This window comes from Vulpes vulpes, chromosome 1 (assembly GCF_048418805.1).
Source record: "Vulpes vulpes isolate BD-2025 chromosome 1, VulVul3, whole genome shotgun sequence".
NCBI lineage: Eukaryota > Metazoa > Chordata > Mammalia > Carnivora > Canidae > Vulpes > Vulpes vulpes.
The window spans coordinates 15,502,822-15,521,782 of NC_132780.1; the positions used below are offsets into that span (position 1 = coordinate 15,502,822).

The 18,961-nt window shown below is 52.3% G+C and overlaps 2 protein-coding genes across 8 annotated transcripts in view; one reads left to right on the top strand and one right to left on the bottom strand.

Moving 5' to 3' along the window:
• Positions 1–126: 126 nt before the first annotated feature.
• On the bottom strand, positions 127–5,110 carry HRC (histidine rich calcium binding protein). 2 transcript variants are annotated; one of them, XM_026014205.2, is made up of 6 exons: positions 1,920–5,110; positions 1,775–1,845; positions 1,239–1,307; positions 933–987; positions 442–478; positions 127–275 (listed from the first exon to the last, which is right to left on the bottom strand). In XM_026014205.2, exons 1-6 carry the CDS (start codon positions 3,775–3,777, stop codon positions 239–241), a joined length of 2,127 nt encoding a protein of 708 aa, XP_025869990.1. In that variant the 5' UTR covers positions 3,778–5,110; the 3' UTR covers positions 127–238. The 2 variants fall into 2 exon arrangements, with proteins under 2 accessions (XP_025869990.1, XP_072612996.1); XM_072756895.1 differs by having other exon boundaries at positions 933–1,116; positions 1,217–1,307; positions 1,920–5,087.
• An 80-nt stretch (positions 5,111–5,190) lies between these two features.
• The window catches only part of TRPM4 (transient receptor potential cation channel subfamily M member 4), a 41,793-nt gene continuing 28,022 nt past the window's right edge, over positions 5,191–18,961 (top strand). For 3 of the 6 annotated variants that reach the window (XR_012001220.1, XM_072756840.1, XM_072756856.1), the window contains exons 1-6: positions 11,500–12,011; positions 12,198–12,361; positions 12,596–12,779; positions 15,779–15,840; positions 15,981–16,172; positions 16,475–16,574. Coding sequence is in view for 4 of the 6 variants with exons in the window: in XM_072756840.1 (XP_072612941.1) it covers positions 11,504–12,011; positions 12,198–12,361; positions 12,596–12,779; positions 15,779–15,840; positions 15,981–16,172; positions 16,475–16,574 (1,210 nt within the window). In the remaining 2 variants the exon portion in view is untranslated. The other 3 variants (XM_026013887.2, XM_072756860.1, XM_072756866.1) reach the window with 3 other exon arrangements.

Below are 18,961 nucleotides of genomic sequence, written 5' to 3' on the forward strand. Positions count from 1 at the left end.
AGAAACCGACCTCCTGGAGAACCCAAGGGACCAGACCACTCCTCCCCAGACCTACGAGTCTGAGTCTCCCGTCCCCACCCGCGCATTCCGCGGCGCCCTGAAAATCCAGACCCCACTCCCTGACAATGAGGTTTCGGGGGAGCATGTTTATTCATAATTCAATTCAATAAATATGGCTCGTGGAAAGGGGTTGGAAGGCCAGGGAGGGGCGTCTGCGCCGCAGCCGCGCCCCCGGGGGTTAGGGTTCCGGAGTTTCCAGCATATCCGCCAGGGCTCTGGAGAGGAGGACGCAGAGGTTAGACAGCTCACCCCAAGGCTCTTAGATAGAGATGTTAACCTGCCCATTTTACCGACAAGGAAATGGAGTCCCGGTCATCCAATCACTCAGCGGGCCTGCGCCTTTCTGACAGGGCCCTTAAACTGCCCCCTCCGCACACTTACTGGTACAGGGAGGAGGAGAAATAGTCGACGTAGCTTCCTGTGGGAGAAGAGAGAAGAGGCTTGAGGGGTACGCCGCAGGTGAAATTAGGCGGCCACTGATTTCACCGAATCCGGAATCAGGACTAGGCTCCGCCTCTCTTTTTCCTAATTCCTTCCCTAAATTGAATTCCTTCGTCTGGGACTCCTTTCAAGATCTTGCCCCTCCCTCCTAGCTCAGGGTGTTCGGGTCTTCCAAAAGCCCCCGTCCTTCCAAGGCTACCTGCTTTGGCCCCGCCCCCAGCTCCACCCCCCGCCTACTGGGTAGGCCTCAGCACCTGGCCCCACCTCTCCCTCGGCCCAGGCTCCGTCCCCCGCAGCCCGGCTCCACCCGCAGACTCCCAGCCTTGGCCACGCCCCCGCGCCTGGCCACGCCCCGCGGCTTCTCGGGCCCGCCTGTCAGATTTGGCTCCGCCTCCGCGGAGCTAGCCCCGCCGGGCTCCGCCCACGCTCACCTGGAGTGCAGATCGTTTCGCAGACCAGCGGGCAGAGGTAGCAGAACTGGCAGTGCTGGGGGTGGGGATGGGGAGGGACAGAAGTGTAAGACAGGGTCGGGGCCGAGCCAGGATGGGGCGGGTACCGCACAGGGGCCCGAGTCGAAGGTTAAGGTCAGAGGTGGGATCGAGTGTGGAGTCAAGGCTGCACCGGGGTAGAGGCTTGGGTCAGTCTGAAGGCAGAGGCCAGGATTTGGGACTGGGTGCCCAGCGGGTCCCCGGCCTCCCTGGGGGCCTGGTGGAACCTGGGTCCGGGGAAAGTGTCACCTGACACTGGTCGCAGTGCTCTCCCATGTTCTCCTCATCGCAGTGACAGTTCTCACATTCAGTGCATCTCTGGGAATGGGAGGGTTCTGGTTTGGGTATATCGTTTGGGAGCCATTCTCCAGTCCTCCACCCTGCCCACGATCATTACCCCCCTCCCCCCACTGAGTTCAGCAGCTTCCCCCTTGTTTCCCTCTTGCAGGGTGACAGCCTGTCTCTGTGGGCTGGACCTGTAGATGTTCTCTCCATGCCTTGTCCTTATTCTCCCCACAGCCTGCCAGGCCCCAGCCCCATTCCACCTGCCCTCTGTCCCCATACTTGCAGGTACAGCTCAGGCCTCACTCCCTCCTGGCCCATTGCCCTAGCCTCCTCCCCAGCTTCCTGGCCTCCAGTCTGTCCCCTACATGGCCCCAGAAGTGTCTTTCTTCAACTGGCACTGCCCCTACCCCTCCTTTGCTCAGAGCAGGCCCAAAGCACCTTAGAGCCTGGGGACAAATTCCAGGGACAGCCTGGAGGATGGACCTGGGCGGGGCACTCACATTGCAGAAAGAGCAGTAGCCACACAGGGACCCAGGCTGGTAGTTCCCGTACTCCTGGGCACCCTGCAGATCTGTGGGGACAGGAGAGCAGCCGTGAAGCGGCCTGCTCTGCTCCTCCCTGCCCCCACCTGGCCAGATCACTTACCCGTGTCCTCGCCACTCTGCTCCTCACTGGAACCACCTCCAGGCACCTCCCTCCTGGCCATTGGGTCAGGGATGATGGTGAAGGGGAGCTCCTCTTCCTCCAGCCCCTCCTCCTCCTCTTCCCCCTCCCGGTGCTCCTGGTTTAGGGCCCTCTCTTCCCTACTCTCCTCCTCTTCTTCTTCTTCCTCTTCCTCCTGGCTCAGACTGAGGCCGTGACCTTCCTCCTCATCTTCTTCATCCTTGTGGTCCAGGCTGCCATGGCGGGTGCCACCTTCTCCCCGTTCCGAACTTTCATCATCTTCCTCGTGGGAGCCCTGGTCCTCTTCCTCCTCTTCCTCCTCAGAATCTCTCTCCCTCAAATGGCTTCTATCCTTGACCCCCATGTGTTCTGGGGGCTGGTGGCTAATCTCATCTTTGCTGGACCCTCTGTGGCCAGTTCCTTCATCTTGGTGGCCTTGTTGCCTGTGGCTGGGAGCTTGGTGGCCAAGCCTGTCAGAGATGTCCTCTTCCTCAGGGACTCTGTGGTGGTGACGGTCAGGGACTGCTGACTTGTATTCATCTGAGAATTCCTCCTCCTCCTCAGTGTTCTTGGCGCCTGGGGGTTGGGAGCTTGCAACGTGGTGGCTGAACTTGGCTGAGATCTCCTCCTCCTTCTCATCTCCAAGGCCGTGAGTGTGTCTGGGAATCTGGTGCCAATGTTCGGTGGACACAACCTCATCCTCATCTTCTTTGTCTCTGTGGCCTTGGTGTCCGTGGCCAGGGATATGATGATGGTGTTCATCTGAGACGTCTTCATCCTCTTCCTTCCCATGGCCTAGGTGCCTGTGGGCATGGTGTCCGTACTCAGTGGACATAGCATCATCATCATCATCATCATCATCATCTTCTTCGTGGCTTCGGTGTCCGTGGCTGGGGACATGATGAGGATATTCATCTGAGACGTCTTCATCCTCTTCCCTCCCATGGCCATGGTACCTGTGGGGCTGGTGTCCATACTCTGTGGAGACATCCTCATCATCTTCTTCTTCTCCATGGCCTTGGTGTCCATGGCTGGGGACATGATGGGGATGTTCATCTGAGACGTCTTCATCCTCTTCCCTCCCGTGGCCATGGTACCTATGGGGCCGATGTCCATACTCTGTGGAGACATCCTCCTCATCTTCTTCTTCTTCGTGGCCTTGGTGTCCATGGCTGGGGACATCATGGGGATGTTCATCTGAGACATCCTCATCCTCTTCCTTCCTGTGGCCTCCATGCCTGTGGGCCTGGTGTCCATACTCAGTGGAGACAACCTCTTCTTCCTCATCTTCATCATCTTCTTCTCTGTGGCCTCCACGTCCATGCCTGATGATATGATGGCGATACTCGCTGGACACAACTTCATCCTCGTCCTCGTCCTCGTCCTGTTGGCTGTGGCTTCTGTGGTTGGGGAAGTGGTGCCCGTGCTCGTGTGAGTCACCCACAGGTTCATTGTCATGGCCTCCGTGCCCATGGGCCTCCCGAACATGCTCTGTGAAGACCTCCTCATGGTCTTGGTACCTGTGGTCTTGGGGTCCATGGCTGTATTCCCCAGAGACATCTCCATTCTCTTCTCTGTGGTCTCTGTGGCTCCAAAACTGATGTTCATTCTCTGTAGAAACATCCTTGTTCTCGTCTCCACGGCCTCTGTGGCTGTGGATGGGATGGCCAGAGTTGCCTACCATGTCCTCCGGGGGCCCCACGACTCCCGCACTGTTGTGCCAGTGGCTGGGGTCTGGCCCGGCCCCTCTCAGCTGCTGGGTCATGGCTGGGGGGAGGAGCAGGCTGGCCACGGCAGCCCAGAGGAGAGTAGTGTGCAGCCATGACCCATGGTGGCCCATGGGGACGGACAAGCAGCAGAGCTTCTCCCAGGGCCGGCTCCAGCTGCCTCTGCAGCTATGTGGATGAGTGTTAGGGTCCTTGTCCCTTTTGGGGCCCTTCTGGTTCTTTCTGCCTGTGTCTTTGCTGTGTCTCTCACTGCCTTTGTGGGTCTGCCTTCCTCTGGCCCTGGCTGCTGGACACCCCTCCAGGGCAGTCTCCGGAGCCCCCTAACCCCCCTCTCTGGCCCTCCCTCCCCACCTCCCAACCAATAGGGTCTCTCTCCTCCCCCCTCTGTGGCTAAATTTACTTTCAGCCCTGAGTTATTCTGGGTCAGTCCCCGCCTGCCCCTCCCCTCTTTCTTCCTCCTCCCAGCTGGGGAAGGGGTAGGTGAAGGGGGTCTCTCCTTAACCAGGAGTGGGGGCCAAGGACTTGACTTTGTATCGCCAAAAAGTTCATGTTTGGCAGCTGCAAAGAGGGTGGATAGAATTTGAGTGGGCCAAGTTGGGGGCAGGAGGGACCCCTCCAAGAGGAGAGACCCCTGCCATGGAAGGATTGGGGATTAGATTGCGGGGAGTTTCTGGCCAGAGTGGGACCCTTCGCTGAGAGAGGGGGTGACAGCATGAGGCCCCGGACAGGGGAGGAAGGAACTTGCTCCAGTGCTCACACCTATGACCTCCTGTCCCTGGGACTCAGAGCCAAGGGCAGGAGAGCAGGCCAGGCCAGGGCTATAAATACAGCAAGGCGGGTGGGGGGTGGGGGGGCTCAGGTTACCCAGCAGCTGTCCTTGTCAGAGCTGGCCCAAGACACGTGGCCCTGCCTGTCACTATCTCCCACTCCTCACCCTGCTACAATCATCGCAGTAGCTCTTTGGGTTCCCAGCACTCTTTACAGGCCTCCGGCTCTGTCTCTCATTTCTGTCACTCAGTGTTCCCCAGCCATAGGAGTCTATCTTCCTGTCGCTCTGAGCGTCTGCTCTTCACCCAACTCTTTGGGTCTCTCTCTCTCACTCTCTTTCTCTCTCTAAGACAAGGCACCCCCCGAATCTCTGTTCACCCCCTTTCTGATTCTCTGCCTCCTACCTAAGTTTTTGTGTCCCCTCCATGGATTAATGTTCCCCCTCTCTATCTCTGGCATTCCATATTGGGTCCCTGTCCCCCTCTCTCTGGATCTCTGTCCTCTCTCTCTGGTCTCTAAAACCTTAGTTTTGGGTTTCTCTTCCTGCCCCCCCGAATCTCTGTCTTCCTCTCTCTGGGTTTCTGGCTCCCTCTCTCTGGGTCTCTGTCCCCCTCTCTCTGGATCTCTGTCCTCCTCTCTCTGGATCTCTGTCCCCCCCTCTCAGGATCTCTGTCCTTCTCTGGGTCTCCGTCAGGCCGGCCCCGTCTGGCCCTTGACCCCGCCTCTCCCTCGACGCATCCACGAGACTCCCCGCCCCCCCCAGACCTTGCCCCGCCCCAGGCTGAGCTGGGAAGTGGTGGATCCGGTTTGTCCTGGGCGGGTCTGGAATCGGGGTTGGTGGAGCGAGTCTTGGGGAGCTGCATAGATTGCGGTGGCTGCGGCGGCTGCGGCAGCATGGTGGGTCCGGAGAAGGAGCAGGTACTGCGGCCGGATTCCCGGGTCTGAAGGGACAGGGAGCCGGGGGCTTGGCCTCCTGGTTCCCAGGGAGGAGGGCGCTGGAGACCCAGATTCTGGGGTCAGACGAAGGAGGGGGCCTGGCGGGGGGAGGCTCCGGAGGTTGGGGGGCTCTGGACCCCTGGGTCCTTTGGGGACAGATAGGAGGGGGGCTAGGGGAGTCCTGAGGCCGGGGAAGGAAGGCACTGGGGTCCCGAACTCCTGGGCCCCGAGGTGCGGGGTGGATGACTCCGTGTCCGATAGGACTCAGCTGGAGCCCTCCCACCCCTTGTTCCTGTCCCCAGAGCTGGATACCTAAGATCTTCAAGAAGAAGACGTGCACGACTTTCATCGTTGACCTTACAGATCCGGGGTGAGGATTCGCCCCTGGGACAGACCCCCGGAGCGTCCCCCCAGCGTCCCCGGCCGCTGACCCCCCCCCCCCGCCCCCCTCCCCCCCTCCTGTCACTGCGGACACCCCCAAGGGCGTGCCCTGGTGGCGCTCTCCCTCCGGGTAGGATTTGGGTCCGGGCAGACTCTTCCAATTTCCCTTCTCCAGGCAGGGTATGTGCTACAGCCCCAGGGCTCCGTTCTGTTTCTTTCATTCCCCGCGTCTCTGTGTCTTCTTGCTTCACATTCTTTGTCTTTCTCTTTTGGCTTTCTGTTTCACTCATTTGTTCATTCATTCATTCATTCACTCATCCATCCAAGAAGCCTTCCTTCTGTGCTCCAAGGGAGCATAATTATCAGGAGCACAGCCCCTGCCAAGGTTCAGATGTTACCTGGGACTGGTGCTGTGTGACGTTGGGTAAATCATTTCACCTCTCTGGGCCTCCTCTGTCAGCTGGACATAAAGAGAGGCCCTACCTCCTGAGTGGGCATGTATTGGGAGGATTTAAACAAGTTCCTGCTTGTGATATTTTTCGAATGGTGCCTGGCACATGGTTTGCACCAGAGAATGCCTGCAATTATCACTGGAAAGTAGTAGTTTCTACCTTTTGCAGGCCCTGTGCTTGGGCTTGGTGGCCAGGGGCACTTGCATGAGTCCCCTGGGGTGTTTGCCTACCTTGAGGAGCTCCTGGCATTCTGGGAAGGTCTCTCCAGTGGACTCTGGCTTTGAAGTTGTTTTCAAGACAATCTTTGGGGTGTGGGAAATGTCAACATTACTAACCTAGTGTGTGTATGCCATATTAGTGGGGGATAGCTTACAATGATGTATAAAATAAACATTTATAGATAAAGACCTACATTATTGGGGGTGAGTGCCCTAAACCTCTTTATTGATGGGGAGTGTGGCCAAGACAGTTTAAAGATCTCTGATCTGGCTGGAAGAGGACCAGAAGGCAGGGAGCTGGGAGCTCTGAAAGACATGCAGCTGGGGTTCCACGGGAGCCCTCGAGGAGGGTCTGGCTAAGGCCAGGGAGGGGACCCAGTGACACCCTGGGTGTCACTTCTGGTGGGGGGGAGCCAGTGAGGTGGCATTTGAAGGATGAGTTGGAATTTGACAGTTGAAGACAGTATGGAGAGAAGAGTGCGGATTCAAAGCCATGGGAAGGGCATGTGCAAACTGCCCCCAATCGACCGTGACAGTGACAGTGCCCGTTGGAATTGAGAATGGAGCAAAGTTCAAGGAGCAGGAGGCCTCCAAGGAAGAGGGCAGGGCCAGACTTCACTCCCCTCAGGGCCAGGACCTTGGCCTGGGGTGCTGGGGAGTGGGAGGGGCAGGAGTGTCTCTGGGTGTGGAAGGAGTCTCCAGGGGCTGGGTGAGGATGTCACGGGAAAATTTCACCTACTTTCACAGTTCCAGTCACCATCTACAACTAAGTTGTTTTTTTTTTTTTTTTTTACAACTAAGTTACAACTAAGATCTCTTGAATGCTGGACAGAAGTCCCAGACCCAGGTCTGTGGCGTCCCCTAGTCCCCTGACACTTGAGGGCCCGCATTGAGCTTGGCGACGTTCCCCAGACTCGTTTGTCCTCTTGGATTCCCCATCTTGGGGACAATCCCACAGTTCAGGGAGCCGAGGAAGAGGCTGGTGAGGGTCTGAGTGAGCCGGGAAGAGGCCTGAGTCAGGCCACCGCTGTGGGGACCCAGTGTGGGGACAGGGATGCGAGCTTGGGGACTGACGGATTTGAGGAGTAAGAGGGGAGTGGATGGTGGGAGGATGGCTCCCAGACCTCTGGTCCAGGACCTGGCAGACCGTGGGATTGTCCCCAAGATGGGGAATCCAAGAGGACAAACGAGTCTGGGGAACGTCGCTAAGCTCAATGAGGGCCCTCAAGTGTCGGGACTAGGGGACACCGCAGACCTGGGTCTGGGACTTCTGTCCAGCATTCAAGAGATCTTAGTTGTAACTTAGTTGTAAAACAACAACAACAACAACAACAAAAAACTTAGTTGTAGATGGTGACTGGAACTGTGAAAGTAGGTGAAATGTCATGGGGGAAAATGTGTAAAGAAGTTGGGGAAGGGGCATGGGCAGTTCGATGACTTTTTATTTTTTTTTTGGATGGAAGAATTTTTTTTTAAGATTTTATTTATTTATTCATGAGACACACACACACACACACACACACACACAGAGGCAGAGACATAGGCAGAGGGAGAAGCAGGCTCCATGCAGGGAGCCTGATGTGGGACTCGATACTCAGACTCCAGGATCACGCCCTGGGCCAAAGGCAAGCACTAAACTGCAGAGCCACCCAGGTGTCCCGAGTTTTTTTTTTTTTTTTTGAAGATTTATTTATTTATTTGAGAGAGAGCGAGAGCTCTCACATGAGCAGTGGGGAGAGGCAGAGGAAGAAGGAGAAGCAGGGCTCAGTGAGGGAGCCTGATGCAGGGCTTGATCCCAGGACCCTAAGATCATGACCTGACATCATCACCTGAGCCACCTAAGGCAGACGCTTAACCTACTGAGCCACCTAGGCACCCCTGGAAGAGTATTTCTTTTTCTTTTTTTTAATTTTTATTTATTTATGATAGTCACACAGAGAGAGAGAGAGAGAGAGGCAGAGACACAGGCAGAGGGAGAAGCAGGCTCCATGCACTGGGAGCCTGATGTGGGATTCGATCCCGGGTCTCCAGGATCGCGCCCTGGGCCAAAGGCAGGCGCTAAACCACTGCGCCACCCAGGGATCCCTGGAAGAGTATTTCTAAAAAAACCTACCACCTCAAGTCACCACAGCCTCCAGCAGCACATTCACTTGTTTTCCACCTGAAGCTGCTTTTTCGTTTTCTTTCTTTATTTTTTTTAAAGATTTTATTTATTTACTTGAGAGAGAGAAAGAAAACACAATTGGAGGGCAGGCAGAGGGAGAGGGGGAAGCAGGCTGAATGCTGAGCAGGGAGCTGGACACATGGGGGCTGGATCCCAGGACCCTGAGATCATGACCTGAGCCCAAGGCAGCTGCTTAACAGACTGAGCCACCCAGTTCTCCTCCACCTGATGATTCTTTCCCCTAAATTATTTGCTTGGCCCCTGGGGCATTAAGTTTGAGACCCACATGGGGTAGCCATGTGGCCCCAGGGCTCTGGGAACACCTACACTCAAGGGAGGCATAGAGAAAGAAAGCCAGAGATGAGGCGGGGACTAGGCAGCCAGAGGAGCCTGTGCCCTGCCAAGGGAAGGAGAGGATTCTTTAGAACCTGGGACCGATGCCATTCTGTGATAGACACAAGAGACCTGAATAGAGGCCATTATATTTGGGGTTATAGGGGTAATTGCTGATCTTATCAGGAACGTTTCAGCTTTAGTGGTCCGAAGAGGAAGGGAGGTAGGAGGTGAGAAGTGCAGGGTGGGGAATCTGCCAGTTCTGTCCACCAGAACTTTCTGCAACGGGGGAAATGTTCTATATCCATATCCAATATGGCAGCCACTGGCCACATATGGCTCCCAGAGCAGTTGAAATGTGGCCAGAAAAAAAAACCAACACAAAAATGAAATGTGGCCAGCGTGATCTAGGAACTGAATTTTTAATTGTATTCAATTTTAATTTATTTAAATGTAAAGAGCCACATATGGTTATGGTCTACTATATTAGAAGACATCTTAGATTCTGGAACATTCCATGAAGTTCTGTCTATAAGGACTAGTGTGAAGTAGATGGAAGGTAATGAAGGGGTCCAGGGATGGGGTTGAGATAGGTGAAAGGATCCAGAGGGTAAACTGAGGTATGTTGGGTCGCTGAAGGGGGACTCAGGAATGAGGAAGGATGTGTTTGTCTTTCACTCTCCTTGTCTCTGGAGCTGGACTGAGTGTATTCTGTTCATCCTGTGTGTGGATTGATGGCCATTCTTTCAGCGTCTTTATAACTTTTAACAAATCCATGTATCACCAGTGGTGTTCTTTCATAAAATTGGTCCTTAAGGGGCACCTGGGTGGCTCCATGGTTGAGTGCCTGAGGCTCAGGGCGTGATCCCCAAGTCCCAGGATCTAGTCCCACAATAGAGTCCCACATCGGGCTCCCTGCAGGGAGCCTGCTTCTCTCTCTGCCTGTGTCTCTGCCTCTGTATGTGTCTCTCATGAATAAATAAAATCTTAAAAAAAAAATTGATCCTTAGTCAAGGCTCACTCTGCTTTTTTAATTTTATTTTATTTATTCATTTGAAAGAGAGAAAGAGAGCATGAGTAGGGGGAGGGGCAGGGGGAGGGAGAAGCAGATTCCCCATTGAGCAGGGAGCCTGATGAAGACGAAGACGTGGGGCTCTACCCCAGGACCTAGAGATCACAATCTGAGCCGAAGGCAGACACCCAACCATCTGAGCCACCCAGTCGCCCCAAGGCTCACTCTGCTTGTGTAAATCTGAATCCCTTCTGGAACCAGGGACCAATGAGATTTAGATACATTTTCAAGTAAATTCTTCATTCCCCAAACCCATGTTATTTGTTCTTTAAAAAGCAGATGCCAATCACCAGTATATTTATTTAAGGGGTGCAAGGGATACTTGAACATTTAAGGGAAAAGAGGTTTCATCCATGACTATCATAAATGAAAAAACTTCCATTTGCCACACAGAGAAAGAAACCAGCCAGAAAAGACCATCACAGTGAGAAGCAAACGAAGATATTTACCTTCTAACTGGATGCTGTTGGCAGCCCAATTTTCTGAGCCCAAGGCTGACTTCTGTTTAAAAAAAAAAAAAGAGGAGCAGGGCTCCTGGCTGTCTCAGTCTGTGTGAGCATGTGGTTCTAGATCTCTGGGCGGTGGGTTCGAGCCCTACCTTGGGCGTAGAGATTACTTAAATAAATGAGGGGGAAAAAAGAGTAGCAAAAGGTTAGGGCCTTAAAGATATTCTAGCACCCAGCTAAACCTCTCTCTTTGTCAGTCATCAGGAATGACTAGAAAAGGAATGACTTTCTGGCCCTGTTATTCAGTGTTACTCGAGGCTATTTAAAGCTCCGGGTGGCCTTCCCCTGGAGTGGGTTCTCCGCCTGAGTCTGGAATGCAGCCCTCATTTCAGAAAACACTGTGGGATTTCACTGACGCTGCCCCATAGTTCCACGAAGCAGGCTGTGTGACCATTGTCTTGATCCAAAGAGGATATGTGGGCTCAGGGAGGTGAGGCCCAAAGTCAGTCACACAGGTGCCCCACCCTCTGAGCGCCCTCTAAGCACTCTGGATTTTCCTTTCCGGGTGGAGTATCATCTGTTTGGACTGGGGGCACCCAGGCTGGCCCCTGATGGCTGTTAGCACTTCTCCACACAGGCCCCAGGCCTGGCAGGTCGCAGGGAGGGTGGGACCCTGGAGACCTTCCCTCCAGCCTCCCTGAACCACTACGGCTTCCTGCTGGTGGACCAGTTGGCTCTGGATGGTCTTGCACCCCAGGAAGGGGCAGTGCCAGGGTCAGCATGGACAGTGTGGCTACTTCTAGGGGGTGCTTTGATGGGATCCTTAGGGTGTGGAGGGGGCGCCACCCCTGGGGTTCATGCTCTCCCTACCCTCCACTTCCCAGAGGAACTTTGTGCCAGTGTGGGCGTCCCCGGAGCACCCACCCGTCAGTAGCTGTGGAGGATGCCTTTGGGGCGGCCATGGTGACTGTGTGGGACAGTGATTTGCACACCACCGAGAAGCCCACCGATGCCTATGGGGACCTGGATTTCTTGGGCGCGGGCCGCAAGGCCAGCAATGTGAGACCTGATGTCTGGGCAGGGTTGGGGTCTGCGAGGGGGGCTGCATGCCTCAGGGGCTCCCAGAGTCGGTCTTGGGGTGCCACAGCTGAGTGCTGTCTCCCCATTTGCCCATCCCTGTCTTCACCTCTCCCTGCATCTCTCTCCCTCGACCCCTGTCTTTCTAAGTCTGTTCCCTTCTCTCTGGGTCTCTGTCCCTTCCTCCTGGGTTACTGTCCTCCCCCCTTCTCCATCTGGATCTCTGTTCTCTGTGTCTCTGTCCCTTTGTCTGTCTCTGTCTCCCTCTCTCTGGGTCACTGTCCCCTGCCCCGTGTCCCCTCCTCCTGTGTGTCCACAGTTCCTCCGGCTCTCTGACCGCACGGATCCAGCTGCAGTTTATAATCTGGTCACGCGGACGTGGGGCTTCCGGGCCCCGAACCTGGTGGTGTCAGTGTTGGGGGGATCTGGGGGTCCCATCCTCCAGACATGGCTGCAGGACCTGCTGCGACGTGGGCTGGTGCGGGCTGCCCAGAGCACAGGTGACTGAGGTCGGGGGGCTGGCCGTGCCTCCCAAGCCCGGGCTGCTGCCCATCTCTCCCACTTCTCTGGCATGCAGTCTCCCCCCAGCTCTCAAGGGGTTTTGGTCTCACTCTCTCCTCTCTCTCTCTCTGTCTCTCCACATCCATGTCTCTGACCTCACCGTCACTCCCTGTGTCTCTGTATAGGGGCCTGGATTGTCACCGGGGGGCTGCACAGAGGCATTGGCCGGCATGTTGGTGTGGCTGTGCGGGACCACCAAACGGCCAGCACTGGGGGCACCAAGGTGGTGGCCATGGGCATGGCCCCCTGGGGTGTGGTCCGGAATAGAGACACTCTCACCAACCCCAAGGTGGGACCCAGAAGTCTTGGAAAAGGAGGGGGCTGGGAATCTTGAGTCTGAGGGAAGAAGGGCTGGGATCAGGATTCCTGGGTCTGAGGGAGGAGGAGGCTGGGGGCCTGGACTCTTGGGTCTGAGGGTGGAGGAGGCTGGGGACCCCGACCCTGGGTCTGAGGGAGGAGGGGCTGGTCCTGTTGGTCCTGCTGGCCCTGCTGGGAAAACACTGGTCTGGTGGCATGTCCCCAGGGCTCCTTCCCCGCGAGGTACCCATGGCGCGGTGAGCCCGAGGACAGGGTCCAGTTTCCGCTCGACTACAACTACTCGGCCTTCTTCCTGGTGGACGACGGCACCCACGGCCGCCTGGGCGGTGAGAACCGCTTCCGCTTGCGCTTTGAGTCCTACGTGGCCCAGCAGAAGACAGGCGTGGGAGGTGAGTGGCCTCCTCCAGTAGGGACGGGGGCAGAAGGCTTGGGTCCGTGGTCCGATCAGCTTGAGGTTTGGGGACCAAAGGACAGAGGAGCTCCCCCAGTCAAGCACCATCTCCCATTATTTGTTCTCTTTTAAAAAAATCTTTATCTCAAAATCTAAACTACAATAAAGTGAATGGCTCGGTGAGATTTTATGAAACTGAACCCACGTGCCAAAGCAGCACCCACATCTCAAAACACTTCACCAGCCCCCAGGAACCTTCTCCATCCTGCACCCCAGGGTTGCCCCAGTGGTGCCTGGAGCCTGGGCAGTGATTCTGGCTGCACCTGGGCTTTATGGGAACAGAATCCTACACAGTCTGCATGTTCTTGAATCTGGCCGGTTATATTCCACATTATTTCTGTGACGTTCATCCATATCGTTGCACAAGTTGTAGTCTATAAGTAACTCACGGGTGGTAAGGAATATATGACATACCAGCACTTTTGGGGTGCAGCTAAATTGGTATCTAGAGAGAAACTTATAGACTTAAATGCATGTATCCAAAAAAGGAAGAAAGGCTGAAAATCAGGGATTTAAGCCTTCAGGAAAAGTAACAACAACAACAACAACAGCAACAACAACTACAAGAGCTCTGGCCAGCTCAGTCAGTAGAGCATACAACTCTTGATCTTGGGACCGTGAGTTCAAGTCCTACCTTGGATGTAGAGATAACTTAAAAATAAAATCTGGAAAAAAATTTTTTTAAAGATTTTATTCATTCATTCATGAGAGACATGGAGAGAGAGAGAGAGAGAGAGAGAGAGGCAGAGACACAGGCAGAGGAAGAAGCAGGCTCCATGCAGGGAGCCTGACGTGGGACTCGATCCCAGGTCTCCAGGATCAGGCCCTGGGCTGAAGGTGGCGCTAAACTGCTGAGCCACCTGGGCTGCCCTGGAAAAAAATAATTAAAAACATCCTAGGAAAAGAACAGCAAGTGAAAATTAGGAAAAGTATAAACAAGGAGATAATAAAGACAAGGGCAGAAAGCCAACAAAATAGAAACAAGTGCACAGTGGATAAAATTAAACCAAAAGCTGTTTCTTTGTAAACATTTTCTTTATTTTATTTCATTTTATTTATTTTTAAGATTTATTTATTTATTTATTTATTTATTTATTTATTTATTTAATTTATGAGAGACACAGAGAGAGGCAGAGACATAAGCAGAGGGAGAAGCAGGACCCTGGGATCACGACCTGAGCTGAAGGCAGATGCTCAACCACTGAGCTACCCAGGTGTCCTGTCTATTCATATTCTTTGCACATATTTGAATTGGGTTATTTCTTTCTTATCTTTTTGAGGGAATTCTTTGTATCCTGTCAATAACCATGCCTTGTTAAAAATAAAAAGACTTTCGGGACGACTGGTGACTCAGAGGTTAAGCATCTACTTTCAGCTCAGGGCATGATCCTGGGGTCCTGGGATTGAGTTCTGCATCGGGGTCCCTGCAAGGAACCTGCTTCTCCCTCTGCTTATGTCTTCGCCTCTCTCTCTGTATGTATCTCATGAATAAATAAATAAATCTTAAAAAAAGACTTTTATTATGCTGTTTATTTCTATACAAATTCTATTGTTTTTATGTAGTTGGATATATTGTTGTTTCTTTTCTTTTCTTATTATTTTTTAAGAAGTATATTTATTTAAGTCCTCTCTACAGCCAAGGTGGGGCTTGAACTCATGGCCCTGAGATCAAGAGTCCCATGCTCTTCCAACCAAGCCAGTCAGGAGCCCCTTTGTTTCTTTTATGGCTAATTGGTTTCCTGTGTTTTAAGAAAGGTCCATCTCACACGAATGCTATACAAATATTCTCTGTATGTTTTCTTTTTAGTAGCTTATATTTAAGCCTTTAATCCATCTGGAAATGATTTTTACATGTTTTGAGGGAGTCTACATTTCTTTTCTTCCAAATGGGAAGCCATGTTGTCTTCACGATCACTTCATAAACAGACACCTCCAAACTCCTCCTACCCCCTCTTTCTGTGAAGCTGCACTGAATTTATGTGTCGCTTTCTGATAGGTTAACGTGATACTTGTTTTTCCATTTATTCAAGCCTGTCCTTAAGTAAGGATTGTTAATTTCCTCATAAAAATTTCATCCTTTTCAGGATGAATTAATTCCTGGATATTTAACATTTTTATGAAAACAGGGTTAGGAGACATTACTAGTTTGGAGAAAAGTTTTTTGTTTTTGTGTATATTTTTCTGTATCAATCCTCTTACATTCTCTTATTAATATTTATTTATTTTGAGTGGACTCTTTCTAGTTTCTAAGAATCTAAATCATGTTTTCTTCCCATAGATACCTTTGTCTCTTCCAGCTTAAAAAGAAATACTAGTTTGCATTCCAATTTTACTTTCTTGCATGACTGCATTAGCTCAAAGCTCCTGGATGGGTGTGGATAGAAGTAATGTTTTCTTGTTTGTTATTTTACTGGGAATTAGTAGAAAACTATCTTACATGCTTTTGCTGTTAGGCTTTGGGAAATGTCTTTATTGTATTAGATAGTTCTTTCTTTCTTTGATTTTATTTTTAAGTAGTCTCTGCACCCACCATGAGATTCAAACTCAAAATCCCAACCCAAGAGTCACATGCTCTACCAACTAAGCCAGCCAGGACCCCTAGAAAGTCCTTATTTCCTGCATTTCTGTTTGACCTTCCATCCTTTCCTCCCCCCTGGGTCATTAACCAATTACAGGAGTGACTCATGTAGTAAATACCTGCCTCATTTGGGAGTCCAGGGCCTCAGCCCCCTGCTCCCCTGGGAAGTCAAGTATTACTGTCTTCAAAATCTGGTCCCTTTCAACATGCTCGAAAATGTGACAACTCCCGTGAGCCTTAGGACACAGGATTAAGCAGAAGCTAAGTTTGTCCCAGAGACTCATGGGAAATGTGGTTCTTTCCTGTCCCAGGCAAAGGCTGATGGGAGGTGACCAAGCACCCATCTCTCTTTTCCTCAGGGACTGGAATTGACATCCCTGTGCTCCTCCTCTTGATCGATGGTGATGAGAAGATGTTGAAGGTAAAGGGTCTAAGTGAGGAGGTGGCTGGAGGCCCTGATTCCTGGCACCTGAAACTTAGGAGAGGAGAGGGCTGGGGATCTGGGCTCTGGGTGGGATGAACACCTGCCTTCCCTGACCTGACTGCCCCTCTAACCTGTAGCAAATAGAGAATGCCACTGAGGCCCAGCTCCCCTGCCTCCTGGTGGCTGGGTCTGGGGGAGCTGCAGATTGCCTGGCAGAGATCCTGGAAGACACTCTGGCTCCAGGGAGAGGAGGGAGCCTGCAAGGGGAAGCCTGGAGTCGGATTAGGCGTTTCTTTCCCAAAGGTGACCCTGAGGTCCTACAGGCCCAGGTATGACACTGGGAGCTCAACTCTGAATCCTGATATGGGAGGGAGCTGGGGACCTGGGTCCCTCAGTGTTGAGAGATGAGGATGCTGAGGACTCGGAGTCCTGGATCTCAGCAAAGAGGGGATTGGAGGCCCAGACTCATGGATTTGAGAGAGGAGAGGCTCGGGGGGGCCCAGACTCCCAGGTTCTGGGAGCAGAGAGTGCTGGGCATCTATACCACTAGGTCCTGGAGGGAATGGTCTCCTGTGACTCTGTGGACACAGCCCCAGTGGAGTTGGGGTTTGCAGAATGTGGCATTCTGCAGGTGGAGAGGATCATGACCCGGAAGGAGCTGTTGACCGTCTATTCAACTGAGGATGGCCCTGAGGAATTTGAGACCATTGTTCTGAAGGCCCTTGTCAAGGGTAATCCTTGGACCCCTGAATTCTCCTCCTCTCTCAGCTCAACTTTGGACACCTTTCCCAGCCTGGGCACTTTAGCCATACTCTCTCTAACCTAAAGTTAGGTTCCTTTTTTTATCTCTTTCCTTTTTATTATTCCCTTGGCAAGTGGTTCTCGGGGGTTTGCATGGGGCTATTTGGACAGTTTCCCAAGATATTTTCATTATGTATCAACATTACTTTCTGTTAGATACATGCTTTCATCCATCCATCTATATACATTGATCTTTCCATCTACTCATTATTCCATCCATCCTTCATTCTTTTATCCATCCAATGATCCATCCATCATGCCTTCCACCCATCCTTGTACCTGGCCATCCACATATCCATTGATAGTTCCGTCCAGTTATTATTCTTCTATTCGTCTATCTCTCTATCCATCCATCCATCCATCCATCCATCCTTCCATCTATCTACCTACTCACTGTTTCTTCCTTTCCTACATGGCTCCAATATGTTTTAAGCACTGGGGAGTAGGGGAGTCAGAGATAAACCAGAGCATTGGTGGCCATTGAGGAACTCCTGATATTTTACTACAGGAATGGATGATGAAAGCCAAGGTAGGGAACATAATGGCCATCTGGTAGAGGCTGGGGATGGGGATATTCATTCCAGAAACATCATCCCAGGCTCCAGAGACTAAAGCAGACCCATTTATTGCTCTGAAGGACCACAGATCCTACCAGAGTTTTTTTTTTTTAACACAACCTTATGTTAAATTGAAGACCAAAACGTGGAAGGGGAGACCACTGTCAGTAAAGAGACAAGGAGGAGGTGCTATTTATTTATTTATTTATTTATTTATTTATTTATTTATTAAATATTTCATTTGTTTATTCATGAAAGACACAGAGACATAGGCAGAGGGAGAAGCGGGCTCCCATAGGGAGCCCGATGCAAGACTTGATTCCAGGAACTCAGGATCATGCTCTGAACTGAAGCAGTTGCTCTACCACTGAACCATCCCAGGTGCCCTGGTGTCAGAGTTTAACAGGGAAAACACCCACTTAGATAAAAAGTCTCAAGAGGAGGCATAGTGTCAATTTATAATTTGCTCTTGATCCCAGATCCCCATCCCAGCTGTGTCCATCATGTTCTGTGGTGTGGCAGAAAGAGCAGTAACTTTTTCTTTAAGATTTTATTTATTCATAAGAGACACACACACACACACAGAGGCAGAGACACAGGCAGAGGGAGAAGCAGGCTCCATGCAGGAAGCCTGATGTGGGAGTCGATCCTGGGACTCCAGGATCACGCCCTGGGCCAAAGGCAGGTACTAAACCACTGAACCGCTGAGCCACCCAGGGATCCCCAAGAGCAGTAACTTTTGACTTTGGAGTCAGATGAAGCTGAATTGGAATACCAGTTTGGCCCCTCCCTTTCTGCATGACCTTGAGAGAGAAAGAGACTTCCCTTCTCTGAGCCTTACTTAGTTTCTTTCTCTGAAAAGTGGAGATAATATCTTGCAGGAGTGTTGTGAGCCTCAGGGACAGCTTATGAACAGTGCCTAGTCTCCAGGGATGGGCCAATAAATGAAAGCGCTCTCTCTCTCTCTCTCTAAGTAGGCTCCCCATCGTGGAGCCCAACACGGGGGCCTGAACTCACAATCCTGAGATCAAGACCTGAGTTGAGCTCAAGGGTCGAGTGTTTAACTGATTGAGCCACCCAGGTGCCCAGGGAGCTCTTCTTAATAAAATTCCATTTCCCGTGGGGACACATTTTGTAAATAGCGAATGGAAGTCAGGGAACAAATCTGATTCACTTCACAGAAGTTAACTCACAAGCCTCTGGGGAGAAAACAGGGAGACTCTGTAAGAGGTGGTTTGCAGGGATAGTTTTGTCAGTCTGTTGCCTGCAGATGTGGAAGGGATCCCACTCTGCTGAGGAAATTGGAGATGGCTGGGCAGGTTCAGTGATAGCAGAGATGAAAGGATGGGGTTTCTGACAGGTGAGGAGGGAAGGAGGAGGCGATGCATGTTCCTTAAGAGCATGTGCACTGGGGCAGCCCGGGTGGCTCAGCGGTTTGGCGGTTTAGCGCTGCCTTCGGCCCAGGGCGTGATCCTGGAGACCCGGGACCCAGTCCCATGTCAGGCTCCCTGCATGGAGCCTGCTTCTCCCTCTGCCTGTGTCTCTGCCTCTCTCTCTGTGTCTCTCATAAATAAATAAAATTAAATTAAAAAAAAGAAAGTTCTAAGAGCATGTGCACTGTGCTGAGCAGTTGGTGTATATTTGCCCATGATCCTCCAATCCTGCTTGCAGGGGGATGTGGGGCTGGGCAGAGAGAGTCAGGGGGCTAGACGGATGGGATTTGGGGACTGATGAGCTGGGGGATGTGAAGGACTGGAGGA